The sequence below is a fragment of the Marmota flaviventris genome, chromosome 18 (genome assembly GCF_047511675.1).
Source record: "Marmota flaviventris isolate mMarFla1 chromosome 18, mMarFla1.hap1, whole genome shotgun sequence".
NCBI lineage: Eukaryota > Metazoa > Chordata > Mammalia > Rodentia > Sciuridae > Marmota > Marmota flaviventris.
The window spans coordinates 10,140,420-10,159,189 of record NC_092515.1 but is presented as its reverse complement, the minus strand read 5'-3'; the positions used below and the strand labels follow the sequence as shown (position 1 = coordinate 10,159,189).

The following is an 18,770-nucleotide window of genomic DNA, read 5'->3' as shown; positions in this document are numbered from 1 at the left end:
TCCTGATTGGCCCACCGGGCAACCTCCTCCCCATAACGCGTACACAGCTACACCGCGGAGTCCAGAGCTTCAGGCAGACGAAAGGGTCTTTTATTTGCGAGGGTCGGGGGTGGGGGTCCTAGGTGGGGCCAGACAATAAATACCGAGGAATGTCGAGTCTCAGTGCATCCAAAACGTGGATTAGGGTGATGGGGTCCTGGAGGCTGTCAGCAAGTCGGAGGATAAAGGCAATAAATATCCAAACCACCGAGACGGGCGGAGCCAGCTGTGGCTCCTAGAGCAGCGCACGTAAGGGGGGAGGGGGGCTGGCAAAAGCAAAAAGTTCCCGAGGGAGCAGGCAGAGGTGACGCCGAACGTTCGCTGCGGTAGAACGTTCCGGAGAGAATAGGAGTTCATGCACAGGGAGGATTTGTGGTTTGCGAACAGATGGCAGGTGCGTGGAGGGTGAAAATCGGATGGCTGAGCTCCGGTCGGCTGCCTTTTCGGACCGTGATATGCTCATCCAGGTCGAGGATGGCTGAGCTCCGGTCGGCTGCCTTCTCTGGACCGCGATCTGCCCATCCACGTCGGGGCCTCAACCCTCCCAGAAGAAAGCAGTGATCGGCAACTCCCCCCAGCAGCAGCCGCAGCAGCCTCAGCAGCAACAACATTCCTGGCTGCAAGTCCCCCGCTAACCCCATTCGCCGGCCAAGGATCCGGCTCCCCCCTTCCCGGCCGCCAGGGGGCGGGCCCGGATCACAGGATTGGAGCTGGGCGAAGACCCGCGCTCGGAGCGGTATGAACTGGGAGGCGGTGGGAGCAGCTTCTAGGCCGAGCCCGGGTCACCCAACCCTTTAACCGAGCCTGAGGTCTAGGGTTCAGGGGACGAAGGTGGCTCCCGGGCGATGACAGATTGGGACGAGATGGCCTGCGCTGGCCACCAACCCAATGCAGCCCAAGGAGGCGGCACGAGCCAGAGCAGCGGCGAACACGAGCAAGGAACACGCCTCCGATAGGCCAGGCCTAGGGACCTACGGGCGAGAGGGCGGGATCAGCACTTCGGGACGGCCTGATTGGTTCCTGAGAGCCGACCCGCCTATGCCTATAAGGGTCCTCAATTCTCCAATCCCGCCCCACACCCCCTACAGCTGGCAGCAGGGGCTTCTCCGCTCGCCAGCCAGAAATCCTGTCTGAAATCCGCAGCTCATCATTGGCCGCTTCCTGGCGGCCTGTATTGATTGGCTGCCTGTGCATCCTCCCTTCCCGCGGAGGCCAAGCCCCGAAGGGGTGCAGCTAAGCGGTGGTGGCATGGGGTGGGTGGAGTGAGGCCGGGGCACGGCAGCTGCGGCGAGAGAGCGTGGGACGTACCCTGGCAGGGAGCAGCAGGTGGCGGCGGTGCATGGGGCCTGGCCCCACCAGCGGGGACTGGCCCAGAGCCACGGCCGGGGGGCCATCTAGCTGGAGAGAGAAGGGACAGGTGACCCGATCGGAGCCCAGCCTAGCCCTGCCTCCTTCAGCAGGGGGTGGGGGCGGGTGAGAGTGAGGAAAGTCGAGGTCGGGGGAGGAATCTAGGGAGATCCCCGGAGGGATTTGATGAGAGGCCCGAACTGAGGGAGATCTGGGACTGACGGAGCCCCAAAGAGATAGGGTGAGCCCTAAATCTGTACGGGAGGGGGGTTAGCAGGCCTGAGGCAGGGGAAAGAGAGGGGTCTTACATGGGAAGGTGGATCCGTGGCCCGGGGACTGGGGACCCCCGTGACAGCTGGAAGGAGAAGAGAGAGGCGTATGGCGCGTGAAGGGGCAGAGAAGGGAGGTGGCGCGGCGTGCCCCAGCCTGGGCCCCTTTCCTCCCCCAACTTGTCCCCCTCGCTGGCCCACCTCCTCCCGGTGCCCTCCCAGAAGGGGGCAGATGAGGGACTCGCCTGCGGCTCCCTCTGTCTGCAGCAACTCCAGCCGCTCCTGCAGCTGCTGGATGTGCACCTCCAGGTCTCGGTTCCGGGCTTCGGCCTCCTGTAGCTGACTGAGATGAGGAAAGAAACGTGACCCACTGGGGTCTGGGCTGCAGAGTGCCAAGGCTGTCGGGGACCCTGTGCCCCGACCCCGACCTGGCGAAGTTCTGGTTGGCCGTGCGGATGGCCTCCAGCTCGAGGCTCAGGTTCTGCCGGCTGAGCACCTCCTCCTCCAGGGCTTCCTGGAGCTCCCGCAGGGTCACCTCCGACTCTGTCTCTGCCGCGGGGGCAGCAGTTGGATCTGCCACTTCAGCCTGTGGGTGGGGACTGGGTTTGGGGCTGCCTGTGGCTCCTGGAGCACAGCTTATCCACTGCCCACGGTCACCCTGTCTCTAGAATCCCCATAGCTTCAGCAAGTCCCCTCCTGTCCACACAGGAAGCAAAGAGCTGTTCTCAAAACTCAGCTTGACTGACCATGTCCCTTCCCTGATCCAATGTTTCCAGTCCCCAGTGCCCCAGGACAAGGTGGCTTTACCAAAAGGCCTTGCTTGGTTTGTTTCCTGCTGGTCTCTGCACCCGCCCCTTATGTACCCATGCAGCCATATGACTGACCCTCCTGTCACTTTTCAGAACAGATCAGCCTTAGATAACCGGCAGGGTCCCCTCAGGGCTTCTGCTCTTGATATTCTCTCTACTGACCATGGGACACTTTTCTCTCCATGGGTGGCCCTGCCTCTTTCATCAATGCTCGGCTCAGACTCCTCAGAGCCCCCCCACACACACACAGAGTTCTGATGTCCTCATAGGGACCATCTCTTGACTGAAGTGACCTTATCTCTGCTGCTTTCTCTGTTTCTGTCCTCTAAATTCCCAGAGGCACAAGGCACCTGGCAAGTGCCAGTGGGTCCCTCCTGCTGCAACTGACCAGCCTCTCCTTCAGCTACTCACCATGTCCTCTGGGGGGGGCACCCTGGGCTCCACGCTGGGCTCTTGCACACGTGGCTCAGGCAATTGCTGGGCCTCCAGTTCCATTGGTGTGGGGTCTGGGACCTCACTGTCCCTGCAAAGAGGAAGAGGGGAGGAAGAGTCCTTCCTACCCAAGAGGCTGCCAAGCCCTGGGAACCCACGGCCTAAGGGCATGGAGCAGCTGGCCCCTGGTTCAACCAGGGGTGAGGGGGAGTGAAGGGGCCCTTCTCTGTCTTGCATGTGGCCTCAGACCCCTGGGAGCTGCCCTTTCTTATGTATGGAAATGGGGCCCAGACACCATGTTCCAGGGTCTGTACATTCCCTCCCTTAACCCCATCACCTTTGCATACCTCTCTCCTTAGGATCTCAGAATAGGGAAGGGGTCCTAATGAGGAAGACCCTGCCAAGTTCTGGGCACCTCCAAAGATGTGGTCATAAGACTGGATGTGGGATTCCCCAGATTGTGACTGAAGCTATTAGGACACCCCCTCATGCTCAGCTGCTGGGAGGGGGTGTAGGGCAGAGATCTCCTAAGAATATGAACTTTCAATAAAAGTGGCGTCCTTTGACCAGCAATCTCTCCCATGGGAATATGCCTCAAGGACCTATGTACCCTGGACAAGCTCTGAGACCAACCTGTTGGCTGTTTGTAGTACTCAGAGTCAGGGGTTTGTAGCAGCCTGGGTTGTAACAGGATGTGTTAAAGCTGACCTGACCTGACCTGACCTGCGGTGAGGAGGAGACTAGACATGCTCATGACTGATAAGGTGAGGAGGAGACTAGACATGCTCATGACTGATAAGGGATGCCGTTTGCAGATTAGGAAGCAACCTGTTCTCACAGTGGATAAACATGTTTGCCAGCTTCGAGGCAGGGATGTCGCTGAATGGTGGGCTCAGATGCAAGCTTCCTCTTCCTTAATCTTATTTCTTAATTTACTTGTGATAAGCAGTCTCATTTACATAATTGATGCTTTTTAAAGGCTTTATTGTTACATGACTATATTCTGTTAAAATTGATTGTAAAATTCCAAGCTTATTTTACCCCTGACTCTGAGTACTAGAAATGTAAAAGTCTAGGGTTGCAGAATTCTGGAAGACCAAGCCTACGGGCTCTAAGGTTTTGCAATTGAATCTAAAATGTTAAAGTACTTTAGGGTTCCTAAGAGTGCTTTGTCCTAAAATGATCCTGCAAAAAGAAAAAAGACTACTGATCCCACAAACCGATGGGTCACCAATAAGCCTGGACACAGTGGTCCTGAGCCTCCTCCTCGGGCCTCTGCAGGCCGGCACCCTCCTACACCTCACATGCTGCACAGGTGTACTTACCTGAGGGCCATACAGGAGTAGGAGTAGCCCACAAAAGGCAGGTGGACCCCCAGCGGCATACCTTCCGGAATGTCCGACAGTGTTTCCTACACACAAGGGACACACAGATGTGACCAGCAGTTACCAGGGCTGGTCCCTGACAACTGCTGGTCATCATGGCCCAACAGTTGTCTTTGTTGTCATGGCTTAGGTGTGCTCCAACTCCAGGATCATTTAAAATGACCTCCCCATCATTTTTTCTAGTCGCCTGTTGCTTCCCCTTCAAGGCCCTCACCACACTCTAATCACAGCCTTCTCTGGGGTGTAAGTGGATGAGGGCAGGGGCCAGAGCTGACTTGGTCAGTGCTATGTCTCCAGAACTGCCCAACAGAAGGGCACCTGGGCCTGAGTGAAGGATTCAGGGGCAGCTTGTTAAACTGACACCAGGCCCAGCTACTCAGGAAGCTGAGGCAGGAGAATCTCAAGTTCCAGGACAGCGTGGGTAACTTAGCAAGACCCTATCTCAAAATAAAAAATGAAAAGGGCAGCTGGGTACTGTGGTACATGAGGCTGAGGCAGGAGGACCTCGAGTTCAAACCCAGCCTCAACAACTTAGCAAGGCCCTAGGCAACTCAGCGAGACCCTGTCTGTAATAAAAGGGCTGGGGATGTGGCAGTGGTTAAGCATCCCTGGTTCAATCCCTGGTACCAAAAAAAAAAGAGAGAGAGAGAGAGAAAAGGCGAGATGGACAAAGGAAGGAAGGAAGCTTCCTCTCCTGCCTCTCTCCTCTCATTCCTCCAGGAATTAGTTCAGAGAGCCCCTTCCTCCAGGAAACCCTCCAGCACCTTCCCTCTGGGTCAAGAGCCCAGCCCTCTGTACTCCATCTCAGCCCTGATAACTCTGGGGACTGGACTGTATTCCCCATTTGGACTGGGTCCCGAGCACTGGGTGGGCACAGCAGGTACTCCAGGGAATGAACGACTCGGAACCCCAGAGGTAGGCACTGTAAATTACCCCAATTTTATGGAAGGGGGATGGGGAGCTTCCCTCAGCCGAACAGGGGCCGTAGATACCTACCCCGCCCCCGCTCACCATGGCAGTGAGCCCATCCTCCACCACGTCAAAGTTGCAAGTATCGGTGGCACCCTCGAAGTCCGGAATAAAGGGGGGCAGGCTATCTCGAAGTCCCTCCCAGTCAAGGCCAAAGAAGAAAGGATGCTTCCGGAAATCGTCTGCTCCACCACGTCCTAGCCTTATCTCCGCGGGACACAGCAGACCTTGGATGAGGTCTCGAGCCTCTTCTGGGACCCCAGTGTCTGCCAGTGGCAGAGACAAGTGCTCCTGCTCAGAGGAAGAGTGAAAGAAGAGATGGTGGCCTGGGAGCAGTTGTGGAGCGGCAACGGGTCGCTGTGGCTGAGCTCACCTTGTAGTGGACAATCTTGCCGTAAGTCTCAGCCGTAGAGTCGGCGTAGAAGGGCGTCTGCCCATAAAACATTTCATAGGCGAACACACCCAGCGCCCACCAGTCACACTCAGGCCCATAGCTGCCTGTCCCAGGGCCGCCGCCCACAGCCTGCAGGATCTCTGGAGACAAGTAGTCCGGGGTACCCACAGCCACAAGGGACCGCACCTGTGCCAACAGGACCAGAGCAGTCCTCTTGACCACCTCCTAACCCAATGTGTGCTCCCTCCCCTCCCACCTCCTTGACCTGTCCAACCCTGCGCTAGAGGACACACTTGGTCCAGGGTAGCTTCCTTCCTTCTCCAGCCTCTAAATTTAGTCCCGCCCCCACACCGCACCTCCACGTCCCCTCATTGGTGGGCGGAGTTGCTCACCGTTCCATCAGCCCGCAGTTTGAGGCAGGAACCAAAGTCTGCCAGGCGAATGTGGCCGCAGCGGTCCAGCAAGATGTTGTCTGGCTTGATGTCCCTATGCAGAGGGAAGAGGGAAGAATGTTGAGTCTTTATCTCGCCAGGCTCCGCCCCTTTGGGCAGTTCTGCCTAGTGCCGCACCTAGGGTTCCGCCCCTGTGAGGGTTCTGCCGTTCTGGATCTCACTCCCCAGGCCCCGCCCCCAGTGAGCCCCAACAGAGGTGAAGCGGTCCTTCTGTAGACCGGTCAGCTCTGGGTTCCATCTTCCAGGACCCTTCCCATACAAGCCCGGCTGTCCCTCTCAGGGCCCCGCCCAGGCCCTGCCCCTCAGCCCCTGCCACGCCCACCTGTGCACATAGCCCAGCTGGTGCACTGAGTCTATGGCCATGACAATCTCGGCCAGGTAGAAGCGCGCCATCTCGGCCGGGATCCGCTCCCCAAACTTGCTCAGCAGCGTTAGCAGGTCCCCGCCCACGTAGTACTCCATGACCAGGTACTGAGAGGGGGCGCGTCATGGGAATCAGCAGCCCTCCCTAGGCACCAATCTCTGATCCCCAGAGGCAAGGACTCCCAGAGCCACCCGTTCCTGAGTAGAGTCCTCGCAGCCCCATACCAGAGAAACCCTAAAGCTCTTCAAGGCCAAATCAGAGACCCTCCCAGGATGTCCCAGGACAGATCCGCTCCCCCTCCCAGAGACACTAAGGGAAAAAAGACCTCCCAAGGCTCAGAAGATAGATCCCAGATACTCCCAGCCTTGCTCCGGAAATGCTGCAGAGCGCTCTCACTCCAGGGAAGTTCCCTCCAACAGGCTCTTCACACAAACACCCAGAATCGCCAGGAAAGGGGCACTGCGGACATCACCTCCCACCCCCTCATCTACCTGAGACGCGTTCCTACCGAGACAGACTCTCACAGGCGTGCAGGGGCAGTCGCCCCAGGCCCGCCACTTCCTCTCCCCACCGAACTCACCAGGTAGTTCTCATCCTGGAAGGCGAAGTGCAGCTGCGTGATCCAGCGCCGGTCCCCATTTGCCAACACATCCCTCTCTTCTCGGAAGCACGACACCTGTGTGACACCCGGAGGAGCTAAGGGCCAGGAGAGCAGATCCTGTACCCTCCCCCCCACACCCCCAGCCCGGGCCCCCACCTCTCCTCTCTTCAGCATGTCCCACTTATTCATAATCTTCATGGCATACACCTGGCCCGTCTGCTTCATCTTCACCACTGCTACCTGCAGGCGGAAACACAGGGACTGAGAGTAGCCCAGATGACTGGGAAAACCAAAGGGCCTGGACCAGACTCCACCACCATCTTCACCCAGCTGCGGCCTCACCCTGCAGTGGCCACGCCACGCCCCTGGGCCTCAAGCCCCGCCTCCAGCCCAGGCTCAGTCTTAGGTTCTAACATTCAGTCCATTCATCAATTTCTCAGGCCCTGCTCCAGCTCCTGTGCCCCACCCACAGCAAATAGAGTGCTGGCCCACGGGGCCACTCAGGACTCACCTCGCTGAATGCCCCGCGTCCAATCACCTTCAGAATCTCAAAGTCATCCCTCTGCAGTCGAACCTCCTTAAGCCTCGCTGCAATGGGCTCCGCTGCAGTAGAGGAAAAACAGAGGGTCACTTGGATGGACAAGGGTCTGTCCTTCAGTCTCCCCTTCTCCCTGCCCCTCAGCTCCACTGTAGCTCTCCCACATAAACACCATGTGATGTTCTGGGACCCTCCCGTGGAGGAGAGATGACTGGGGACCTGTTTTTGGCACAGGGCTTGGGCCAGAGGATGCAAGGTGGGAAGAGCTGGGCAGCACATGCCCCGGATCGGAAGCCTTGAAGAGCAGGTGCAGAGACAGCCCATTTCCAGACCGCCGAGCCTCAGGCCCTCCACCCTCACTCTGGATGATGATTAAGGTGCCGTCTCCGGTCCCCGTCCCCAATCCCAAACTTTTCATTTTGTATGTCTTTGGCTATGACCCAGAGCTGCAGCTGTGTCCAGCAGTCTAGATGAGGTGCTGTGTTTCTCGAAGCACATTTTGAGAAACAGAATTTGGAGGTAGGAGGCCTGAAAGAGGGGACACCAGTGCCAAGGCACAGCTGGGGCACTGTTGGAAGGGCGTCCAGCAGTCCTCCCGGAAGGCAGCAGGAGGGCTCCAGCTGAGGAGGGCCTATGGCTAGAAAGGCTCAGCAGCAAGGGGTACTGGCCAGGAGTGGAGGCCGAGGTTCAGGGGCAGTGGGAGGTTCAGAGGGAGGCCTGGCCTCCCACAGGGTGGAAGAAGCCAGAACCTGGCAGGCAGGGTGGAAAAGGGATGGGTATGGGCATTAAAGAGGGGAAATTGAGTAGGTTGTGGAGGTGAGAGAGGGGGTTCAGGGAAAGTGGGCCCACAGGGAAGAACCGGCCAAGGGGAGGACGAGGGAGGGAGGAGAGCGCCAAGACATTGAGCCCTTTTAAGGCAGCAGGAACCCAGGCCCCCTCCCCCACCCTGGAAGCCTGGCAGGGGAGGGGCTGCAGGATGCAGCTCAGGCCACAAAAGGACTTGCTTCTTCCAGGAGAGCCAGACCCCTGCCCCCATCCCAGATCTCAGTTTACCCTGCCAGCCAGCTTTACACTCGTAAAAGGGAGACCGAGAGAGTCACAGAGGAAAGGGGTGGGGAGGGGAGGGTCTTCCAGAGACTGAGTGGCCTAGCCTTTGGCCTCCACCTTCCCATCTGTGAAATGGGAGAGGAGGAGAAGAGCAGGCCCTGAATCATAAGGATAGGGGACCAAAGGGAGTTGGGAAAGGTTCAGACAATGACCGAGAAGGGCACACAGGCCAAGGGCCAACAGCAAGACACTGGGGAACAGGCATGTGGAGTGACAAAGCGACAAGGTATTGAGGTGACAGCAACTAAAGAGAGCTTGAAACTGTGCTGGGTGTTGCATGGGGGCAGGAAACTGGCCATGGGGCATTTCCCCCCCAGACTTGTCCCCAGGTCCTGGGAAGACCTTTTGAAAAGGGTCTTTGTAGAACAGCTAGAGGGTTAGAGGCCCTGAAATAGGACCACCAAAGGAGGCAGGAGCTGGCAGGGAGCACGGGTTGGCCCACCCAGGCTAGCAGGGACCAATATATGGGGGATAGGGTGGCATCACAGAACTCAGGGAGAAAGGGAACAACCCCAAGTTGTTTCTCCTCAACCAGGAGGATGGGGATCTAGTGGCGCCTGTCTGCAGAGCTGGCTCTTCCTCAGGGCCTGTGAGTCACTGCACCCTCTCGGGTGCCTGGGCACCTGTTGGGGCAGCTGGAAAGGCTGGCGCCGAGCACCTGCCTGTCAGCTACACCCCTGGCAGCTGCCCATGCTATCCCTTTTGGCTAACCCCTGCACTTTGGGAACCAGGGTAGAGGACCATAGAAGCCATTTGGGGGAGAGGGTCCTAGGAGATGGCTGCAAACATGTCCTAGCTCTGGACTGGGGCAGAAGGAGCAGGAAGAAAAGAGGAGGCCAGGCCCAGCCTAGCCTGCCATGGTTCCCCAGCCATGGCTCGGAGTCACGGCTGCCCTGGCCTCTGCTGGCCTTACTCTGCCCTGCTAGGGTGGCACAGTGGGTAGGGGCATGTTGCCCCAGAACCCAGGTCCAAGCTCTGGGCCTCCGTGCAAGATCTCTCCATGTTTGTCCCGCTCCTTAAGAGCCAGGCCCCTGTCCCCACCCCACCCACGGGGGCCACACAGGCAGCACTCACCCCACTGCAAGAAGTCGGCCACATACTTGTCCTGGGCCAAATCGGAGGCACCCAGCTCCTGGTGGACGCCCAGGAGAAGGTCGAGCAGGGGCTCCAGCCCCAGGAAGCCGGGGTCCAGCGCCAGCTGCTGGAGCCGCCTCAGCCGCACCTCGGCTGACATGTTGGGCAGACAGCACCATGGCCCTTCCCCGGGCCGGGGCACGGGGTCCTCCTGTCACGGGGCCTGGCAGACCCTGTCCAGGCCCCGGAGTCCTGGCCGCATGTCTGCCTGCCCTGACTGTCCCCTGGGCCTCTGGCCACTTCTCTGCAGCTGAGGCCTCCTACTTTTCTCCCCACCCCTTTGTCCAGCCCTCCTCCCGCCTCCCAGCTTTAACCCCTCAAGAGCCAACACCCCAACTCTCCTTCCAGCACCCCTCAGAACACTGTGGTGCCAGACTGCGGGAACTGAGAATCTTAACTTGCACCCCCAATAAAAAGGTGGAGCCTGGGGAAAGCTAGTGTGAACGAGGTCCAGAAGAGCCCTCCCACTGCCCAGAGGGGCCAATCGAGGCTCCGTGACCCAGGACCTACCCCCCTGGCTCCTGCCAAGCCCCAGCACTGCGGCGTGGGGGGGAGGCGAAAGGGGTTGAGGCCTGGGAAGGGGGGCTGGAGGCCAGAGCAGCCTTTCTTGTGACTCAGCAGTGGAATCCAACTTTGGGACAGTTAAATTTAGCCCCTGGGCCCTCTGCTTCACGCTTTCTCTTTGGCGGGAGGTGGGGAAGGGGTGGTAAGGAGAGAATCGGGAGGGGATGCTCTCAGAAGCCAGGGCCAGGGGTGACCTGCTGTCCAAAGGCTGGGGGAGGAAAGTGATGTGGCCAGGCCCTCCCCAGGCAAAGGAGACCCCAAAATAGCTCCTTGGCCCCTGGCCTGGTGGCCACATTCCTGCCCGGGCTGGGATTAGAAACAGAAACATGTCGGGGGTGGAGCGGGAAGGCGCCACTCCCTGAGGCTCTGAGAGGTGGCCAGGAGGAATCAGTCTGTCTTTTCAGGGTGGACAGTTCTCTCCAGAGGAAATCACAGCCTCCAGTGGCACTGGATACCGGGCCAAGGCAGGGCCAGGCCCGAGGCATCGGGCAGTAAAGACCTGTCCCAAGGTAGCTCAGGGTATTCACAGGGAACCTTGGGAGCTGCCTGGGGACTGGGCTTCTGGGCATGCCCTGGAGTGGATGTGATACTTTAAAACAACTTTCAAAATCCCATTGACAAAGAGGGGCCCCTGCTGTCCCCTTCAAGACACCGAGTAATCAGATACTCTTCTCCCACAGGCCCCCCACAAGGTGCCACCTCCATGTGCAGTGGACCCTGTCTTCCCTGTCCCTCCCCAGGCTGAGGGAGGCAGGCCTGGCAGCTGCTTCCTTTTGTAGCAGCCAAACACACACACACACACTTCCTCTCACTCGCAGAGGGGACCCAGCGCTGTGCAAACAGGGAACTTTAGTATAAATAAGAGGTCATGGGGGACAAGGAGGGCCCTGGGGGCTTCCATAATTTAACACTCTTCAAAAGCACAGACAATAGCAGGGGAGGTGGGCTAGGGTGAGGGCCAGAGGGTGGAAGCCCCCTGCCCCCTCAGCCCAGGGGCACTGCAGAGCTGGAGCTCCTTGTGGTGGGGAGGCTCTCCCCAGGAATGACCAGTCACATGCTGGGGACAGGGATGTGGGTTAACACTGATGTTTCAATGGAAGGGGTCATTGTACTTGGCAGTGGGTGGGGACAAGGTTGAGGCCCCATGGGCTGCTACATCCCCCATATGTGGGCCAGTCTGGGGGACCCCCGATATTTGTGCAGGGCGGGGGGCTGGAACAGTCCTTTCATCATGGTTAGTCTTGTTAATATGTTGATCCGTGGTCAGCAGGGAGGGTTATGGCTAGGAGGTTGGGGGCATGGGGTGGGGGACCCCCGACATCCACGGCTTCACACCACTGTGCCACTTGGGGAGTTGCCTGGTTGGGAGGAGATGCCCTGGGGAAGATGAGAGGGAGATGGGAGAGGTTAGAAACAGCTGGGACTTCTGCTTATGCCCACACAAGGAGCCAGCCAGGAGTCCTCAAGGCTGCTGCCACCCTGGCCCTGCCCCTCAGTCCACCCCAGATCTGAGGCTGCCACCCTAGGCTGGGGCACACACAGCTCAGCTAACTTCCCTGTAGCGGCAGTCGGCACTCCGATAAAATAATTCAAGTCCTCGGTAATCCTGGGCAGATGATGGGACAGGGGCTGAATGGAGGGGGGACTTCTGACATGAACCCCTGAGATGCTGGAGGAGAAAGAACTCAGGGACAGTCCTACCTCTACCACTGACTTGCTGGGTGACCTGGGCCAACTTCCTTCCCCTGCCTGGGCCTCGGTCTCCTCGTCTGTGAACTAGGGAGACAGAGGGGTCTCTTTTAGGACTTAGTCCGACTCCCCAAGCCCCCCCACCCCTGCCTCTGAGACTGCTGTTGGGTTCCAGGGATGCAGAACTCTAAGCTTCTGAAACCAAGGCCCCAAGGATCCGAGTGGCAACCCTCAGATCTGGGATCCTAGGTACTATGCCCAAACCCTAGGGAGACAAGACACCAAGACCAGCTCCACACTCACAAGGTGCCTAAACCCCACAGCCACCCTAGAGGTGGGGGCATTCACCACAGGCCATCTGAAAAGCACTCTGCCCTAAGAGGTAATGAGTACTCAAAGAAGGGTGGTGACTTGCCTGGGATCGCACAGGGAGCAGAACTGCAGGCCTGGGCCCTGGGTCTAACTGCCAGCCCAGAGTTTGCAGTGGGCTCAGATGCTCAGAGCCCAGTACCCAGGCCAGAGCCAGGCCCCCCGCTCAACTCGCCCCTGGAATATTGGCCCAAAGTACTTTACAAAGCTCAACATTTAAAATCCAGATTTTCCATAGAAATAGCTTCTAGTTCAAGTGGCAAGCACTAAGACTGAGCCATGCTGGGACCATTGCCTATTCTTTCAGTAGGTGGCCATGGCCCTGCCACCTTCCCTCTCATTCTTGGCCTTCTCTGCTGACTGAAGGCCAGGGCTCTAGAAGCCTACCCTAAGCCTCAGAGGTCCTGTTCTGCGACACTTAAGATCTCCACGCTTGCCCTTATCCCACGTGGCCAGAGGCTGTGCCATGACAAACCCTCTGCCCACACCCGCCTCTTCCCAAAGAGCATCCTCCTGCGGGCCGGCGACTCACCGCCTTGCCGGGCCGGGCCCAGGTGCAGATGAGGCCCTCCTGGCAGGCGGTGATGATGCAGTCCTCCAGGAACAGCAGCACCGTCAGCCGCTCCTGGGCGATCTTCTTACACACAAGGGGCTCCAGCAGTGGCACCTCATGGATGCGTGGGCACAGCGCGGTGCCCAGCACTTTGGCAGGGTCCAGGCGACTACGGGGGGCGGGGCCGCTGGGCTTGTCGCCACTGCCACTGCCTCCCCCGCCGCCTCTGCTGATATTGCCCAGGCTATGGTAGCGCTTGTGTTCCTTCTCGGACCCCCGGTCCCGTCGCTCCTGCAGCGTGAGGGTGGCAAAGCGGCCGATGCTGAATGGAGTGCCGGGCTCTGCCACTGTGCCTGGGCCGCTGGCCTTGCCACCACCTGCCGGGTGGGGGAGGCTGTTGGAGCGAGACAGGGAGCGGGGCAGGGGGCCTGGGCCTGGCTCACTACCCCGAGAGCTGCCCGTGGCAGGTGGCGTGGCTCCGGGCGTGCCAGGGAGCGTGCGAGTGCGGGCCAGGGGCGGGTGCGGGGAGAGCACATCTTCGGTGAGGTCCCACAGGCAGAACTGTGTGTCCTGGCCCGCCGAACCAAAGCGGTAGGTGATGGAGCCAGCCTTGGGCAGCGGGGACAGTGGGACTCCCCCACTCGAGCCGGTGCGGGTGGCCTCGGGCTCCTCTTCCTCTTCACCACTCCGATCCCCATCAGCACTCGCTGTTGTGGTCTCCTCTGCTCGTGTAGTGTAGGGGTCAAAGGCCACAGCATTGACCCAGGACTTATGGCCATGGCCCCGAGCCACCACCCGTCCCTCAGTGAAGGACCACACGGTGACCAGGTCATCTTCACCTCCTGTCACCACATACCGGCCATCAGGGCTCCAGCACACGCACAGCAGGCCCCCAAAGTAGCTCTTCATGAGCCCCCGCAGGAGCATGGAGTCGAAGTGGAAGACACGCAGGCAGCCATCCTGGCTGACGCAGGCCAGGTGTCGGCCATCAGGTGAGAAGGCAAACTCGTTGAGGGGCCCCTCGCCGACTGCCCACTTGGCCAGCGGGTTGCGGGGCGCCTTGCTCTTGGCAGCATAGACAGCAAAACCCTCGCCCTGCTTCAGCAGGCTGTACTGGGGAGGGGCCGAGGCGCAGGGATGGCTGACGTTGTACAGGTAGAGGTGGCCACTGGCGTGAGACGCCAGGAACAGGCTTTCCGATTCAGGGAGCCACTTCAGGTATGTCACCTTAGTCTTGTCGATCAGCCGCTGCAAGGGGAGACAGACTGGGATTGGGAGAAAGCTAAGAACCCCCGGCCTACCTGTGCCCAACCCAGACCCCCAAGGCCTTGGGACATGCGCCAGCTCACACAGCAGGCCCTGCCGGCACAGCAACTCCCAGGCTGAGGGAGACAGACACCAGATCATAGGAAGGCCAGGGAACAAAGTCTACCTTGGAGGTGGCCCCAGGGAGTTCTAAGAAGCCTCAACCTCCCATCTTTGGCAAGGGGACAGTCCTGCCCGTCAGAGAAAGCTCTCCCTCCTCTTCACCATGTCAAGCTTAAAGTAAGAAATTTCACAGAAATGAAGGGATCCTGCTCTGTCTGGTTCCGGGCTCTGGGCCTGGCGTGAGCAGCTCACACAGGGGGTGCCTTGAACAAACTCCCTGGACCAGTGAATGACAGCCCCTCCTGCCAGCTGCTCAGAAGTTTCCAGGCACCTTTGCTCCTCTTTTCTCCTTCCTCGTAGCTCACATCCAATCCTCCAACATATCCTGTGGGCTTACCCCTCAAAGGACCCTTAGAACTGACCCCGCCCTCCCACCCTACTCCAGCCACCCTGGCTCCAGCTGCTGCCAACCCCTCAGTGCTGCCGTCCTGGTGTCCAGCGCCTGGCTCCTCTCTACGTCACCAGAGAGATACGTTTAAATACAAGCCAGCACTTGGCCCTGCCCTGCCTGGAACAAATATTTTGCAACCTTCCCCAACTGGGGTTCCAGAGAAGACCAAGCCCTAAAGCCCTGAGGTAGTCACTGTGTGTGAAGGACAAACCTCTCCCAGGGGTCCAAGCTGCCTCCATCCTAGTGGGGCTGAGAAAACCCTTTCTGTTCTATGGTTCAGACTGACCAAGCTGTGAAAGGCCACTCCACAGCTTCCGCCTAACGCGGAAAAGGCAGTCCCCCGACCTTCTAGCTCTGCATGACCCCCCCAGGTTATTTCATCTACCTTCCTTTCTCCCCCAATCACTATTCCAGCCACAGGGCCTTTGGCTGTCCTGCCTCAGGGAATCTGTCCTGGCCATTCCCTCTACTCAGAATGTCCTTCCCTGGGAATTTTTCTCGCCTCCTTCAGGTCTTCATTTCAATGTCCCTCCTTAATACCCTCTTTAAGCTTACCAGCACCCCTCCTGCCCTCCCTGCAGTGCATTCTCCACGGGTCTTACCACCTGCCGACACACTGGACGCTGAGCTCATCTCAAGTGCCTGCTTCCCCAGCCTGACTGAAGGCTCAGCGGGAGCAGGCCCGTCTGTCTGTCTGTTCACTGAGATGTACTTGGAACGATGCCTGGCACAGGATAGATGCTCAATAACTATTTTGTGAATGGATGAGCTAATGAATTTTTAATCCATTCACTCTTTCACTCACTTCCTTCAGCCATTCATTCTGAGAATATTTCTGGAACACCTTCTCTAAGAATGAGATACAGGACAAGAGCAGTCCCTGCTTGCAGATAAGGTCACTCGCTGGCATTTCCTCTTTAGCCAAGTTGGCCCAGGCGCCAATCTCCATGTATAATTTTACAATAGTCTTCTCTGGACGAGAAACAATTTTACAGAGGAGGAAAACTGAGACTTGAACAGTCACCTTCCCAAAATCACAGTGAGTAAAGGGATTCGAATCCAAAACCCACAGAGCTCAGAATTTGCAAAGCAAGACAAAAAAGTCCCAAACAGTAGCTGGCCTCGGTCCTCTAATCTGCAAAATGGGAACCATAATTTCTTACTCGTTCTGTTGATGAAAACTCTAGAAATAAAGTGTTCAGTACAGGGCTAACATGGCACATGCCCTTGGCAATTCATTCTTTACCTCCTCGCCACCCGCCCCTCAGGCCTACACTGCTCTCAGGAAGCTGCAGCCTATGGCAAATAGCATGTGAGTGGATGGGGAAAAAAAGGTTATCTGGGGTCTGCAATCACCTCCTCATTGAATAGCTTGCTGGTGTCCTTCTTGATGAGATCCAGGTACTGCACCTGGCCAGCTGAGAAGCCCACCAGCAGGGAGATGGTCTCTGTGGCAGCAGTGAACTGGTTGAAGTCGTGGCAGGTGGGCTGGGTGCCCTTATAGATCCGCTTGTCAATAGGCTTGTTGAGGTCAATGGACTTGAGCAGTGGGAGAAAAGCAGTTATTGGTTTATACCACTGAGAGGAAGGAAGAGAGGCTGAGGTTGGGGGAAACCGCTAAGAGGAAGCAAGGTTAAATCCCTGAGGGAAGTGGGCAGGTGGGTGGGGAGGGAGTGAGCAACCACAGACAGGAAGGAGACCCAAATATCAGAGGGGGCGGAAGCTGGGGAGGGGATAGGGAGGAGGAAGGGGGGTTGGAATGGATCTAGAAGCATACTTCCAAAGATCACAGTGCCATTCCAAAGTTGGGCCCTCCCACCCTGAATTTAGGGGCATCCTCACTCATAGCCATCAGGCTTTATGGTGCCTATGGTTGCTGAGTTCAGCTCTCTTCCATGACCTCAGCAACTCCCTTGGGACATAGCACAATATTCTAAGACCCCAAAACCTAAGGGTCACTCAAGTCCCAAGGACTTTAAAGCCCAACATCCCAGGATTCCTTCAATTTGCACAATTCAGGGGCCCATCAACCTCATGTTCCCTCACATTTTAGATACATTCATTTACTTCTGGGCTTTCAAGATCTCCATCTCTCCAGGGGGTTTGCCCCTCTGGGAGCTACATCACTTTAGAGATGCCCATGACCCTTAGGATCCCATATCAGGACCTCCCATCACCTCAGATCTCCCATCAGCTTAGATTCTCAATTCCTTCAGGCCCAGTTTTTCTAGGATCTCAGTCACCTACTACCTCTAAGACCTCTAATACTTTCAGAATCTTCCTCACTCCTGTGCTGCCCATGTCTTAAGAACCCCTCCAACACCTCCAGACTGCCAAGACTTATGAGTTGCCCATTTGATCACCTCAGGATTCGCCATCACCTGCAGAATGCCTGCTACCCTAGAACCCGGCGGGGGAGACCTCATATCATTTCAGATTGCGCCCCCGCGTGCAGAACACGCCACGCTGGAGAATTCCCTCATCACCTTTCAGTCCTCCATTACCTCCAAGAATCCTGTCTCCTGTGATGTCAATTGCATCTAGGATGCCTTTCTCGGGGCCCCACGTCAATCTGGGGACTCTCCTATCACTTCCCTGGGACCTCCGTCTTCCCAGCACACAGGCCCCCACGATGCTGGCCACTCACCCGTTGGCTCCCGCGGCGACAGCACCCGGGGTAGAAATAAAGCTCACGGCCCAAGTTGAAGCAGACGCGGTCTCCTCCTGCTCCCAGCCCCGCGGGCGTGGCGGGCGGCTCCCCGGGCCCGGCGCCGGCGCCGTCGGGTTCTCCGAGGCGCACGAGGCTAAGGCGTACCGCCGGCAGCGCGGGCCCAGGCCCAGGGCCTGCAGGCGGAGGGGAGCCTGCCGGGCCCGCGGCGCCGGGGCCGGAGGCGGAGGCAGGGCCGGGCGGGGGCTGCGGCGGCTGGGGTGGCGCCGGGGTCTGGGCGGAAGCCGGACCCGACCTGCGAGCGGCGCCGTCGCCGGGGAGCAGCTTGTAGAAGCCCTCGCGGGTGCGGAACTGCGACTTAATCTCCGCGCAGTCCCCCATGGCAGCACCGGGGCCCGAGCCGCTCTCTGAGCCGCCGGCCGCCATCTTGGGCGCCCCCCGGGCCCCGCCGCTGCCGGACCGCCGCCCGCAGCCGGGCCCCCTACCGGAAGCCGGGGGCCCGCACCGGAAGAGGTGGGGTCGTTGCCCTGGCGACGCCTCTTCGATTGGCACCCGGGTCCGGGGGCGGGAAGAGCCCCGGCCGTAGCTCGGGTAACTGTTCTGGGGCTGTGGGCGGGGCCAAAAGATGGGCGCGGCCTCCGTGTCGCTATCCGACTTGTGATTGGCTGCAGGGGCAGGGCCCTCAGGGGAAGAGGGCGTGGCCAGTTGGAAATCTCAGTCCCTAACAACGGCGCTCTGGGGACCGTTTGCCTAGCAACGGAGAGACCCTCAAGAGAGAGCTTCCTTCAAATTGGATCCTTCCTATGACGTCACAGCTGACCCCAGCTGATCCTTGTGTCTTCTTAGAGCTCCAACAATACACCCTACTGACCTCCAGAGTTTCCATTGACAGTTCAAAGTCTGGCTGACCACAAGCATCACTTCTCCCCCAGCCCTTGATGGTCCCTCAAATCCTGGCGGACCCCTGTGTATCCACAAGCCCCCCAGGATTCCATCTGATCCACTATTGGTTAATTTTTCACTAACCTCCTATATATATAATCCATGACTTCACTATCTTCAATAACCACACGCCTCCAAAACCCATGTCTGCTTCTAAAATTTTATTGGTTCCTGCCTTGTCACCAGTGTCCGATTGATCGATCCAGTAACCCAAAGTCTCCCCTCATTTCTGCTGAAGACACCCATGCCCTAAACCCACGTACTCAGTGACTTCCCAGATTTCTTTTCAGAATGCCCCAGAGGTATTTCACACTCAACAAGTCATA

The 18,770-nt window shown here is 58.3% G+C and overlaps 2 protein-coding genes and 1 long non-coding RNA gene across 14 annotated transcripts; 1 reads left to right on the top strand and 2 right to left on the bottom strand.

The window, feature by feature from the left end:
* Window positions 1-68: 68 nt before the first annotated feature.
* Dmpk (DM1 protein kinase) lies at window positions 69-11,154 on the bottom strand. Of its 11 annotated transcripts, none has more exons than XM_027945994.2 (15): window positions 9,781-11,154; window positions 7,573-7,664; window positions 7,218-7,301; window positions 7,041-7,136; window positions 6,419-6,567; window positions 6,037-6,130; window positions 5,624-5,830; window positions 5,278-5,541; window positions 4,222-4,307; window positions 2,876-2,987; window positions 2,084-2,241; window positions 1,901-1,998; window positions 1,695-1,741; window positions 1,348-1,437; window positions 69-1,010 (listed from the first exon to the last, which is right to left on the bottom strand). In XM_027945994.2, exons 1-15 carry the CDS (start codon window positions 9,938-9,940, stop codon window positions 858-860), a joined length of 1,890 nt encoding a protein of 629 aa, XP_027801795.1. In that variant the 5' UTR covers window positions 9,941-11,154; the 3' UTR covers window positions 69-857. The 11 variants fall into 11 exon arrangements, with proteins under 11 accessions (XP_027801795.1, XP_027801794.1, XP_027801797.1 ...); XM_027945993.2 differs by having other exon boundaries at window positions 1,348-1,433; XM_027945996.2 differs by having other exon boundaries at window positions 5,293-5,541.
* LOC139702717 (uncharacterized) lies at window positions 2,984-3,744 on the top strand. Its single transcript, XR_011705294.1, has 2 exons — window positions 2,984-3,660; window positions 3,697-3,744. It is a non-coding gene; the product is annotated as an uncharacterized lncRNA (long non-coding RNA).
* Window positions 11,155-11,236: 82 nt separating the features above from the next.
* Window positions 11,237-17,989, bottom strand: Dmwd (DM1 locus, WD repeat containing). 2 transcript variants are annotated; one of them, XM_027945988.2, is made up of 5 exons: window positions 17,482-17,989; window positions 16,191-16,373; window positions 12,995-14,263; window positions 12,106-12,180; window positions 11,237-11,781 (listed from the first exon to the last, which is right to left on the bottom strand). In XM_027945988.2, exons 1-5 carry the CDS (start codon window positions 17,926-17,928, stop codon window positions 11,734-11,736), a joined length of 2,022 nt encoding a protein of 673 aa, XP_027801789.1. In that variant the 5' UTR covers window positions 17,929-17,989; the 3' UTR covers window positions 11,237-11,733. The 2 variants fall into 2 exon arrangements, with proteins under 2 accessions (XP_027801789.1, XP_034493072.1); XM_034637181.2 differs by lacking the exon at window positions 12,106-12,180.
* Window positions 17,990-18,770: the final 781 nt, after the last annotated feature.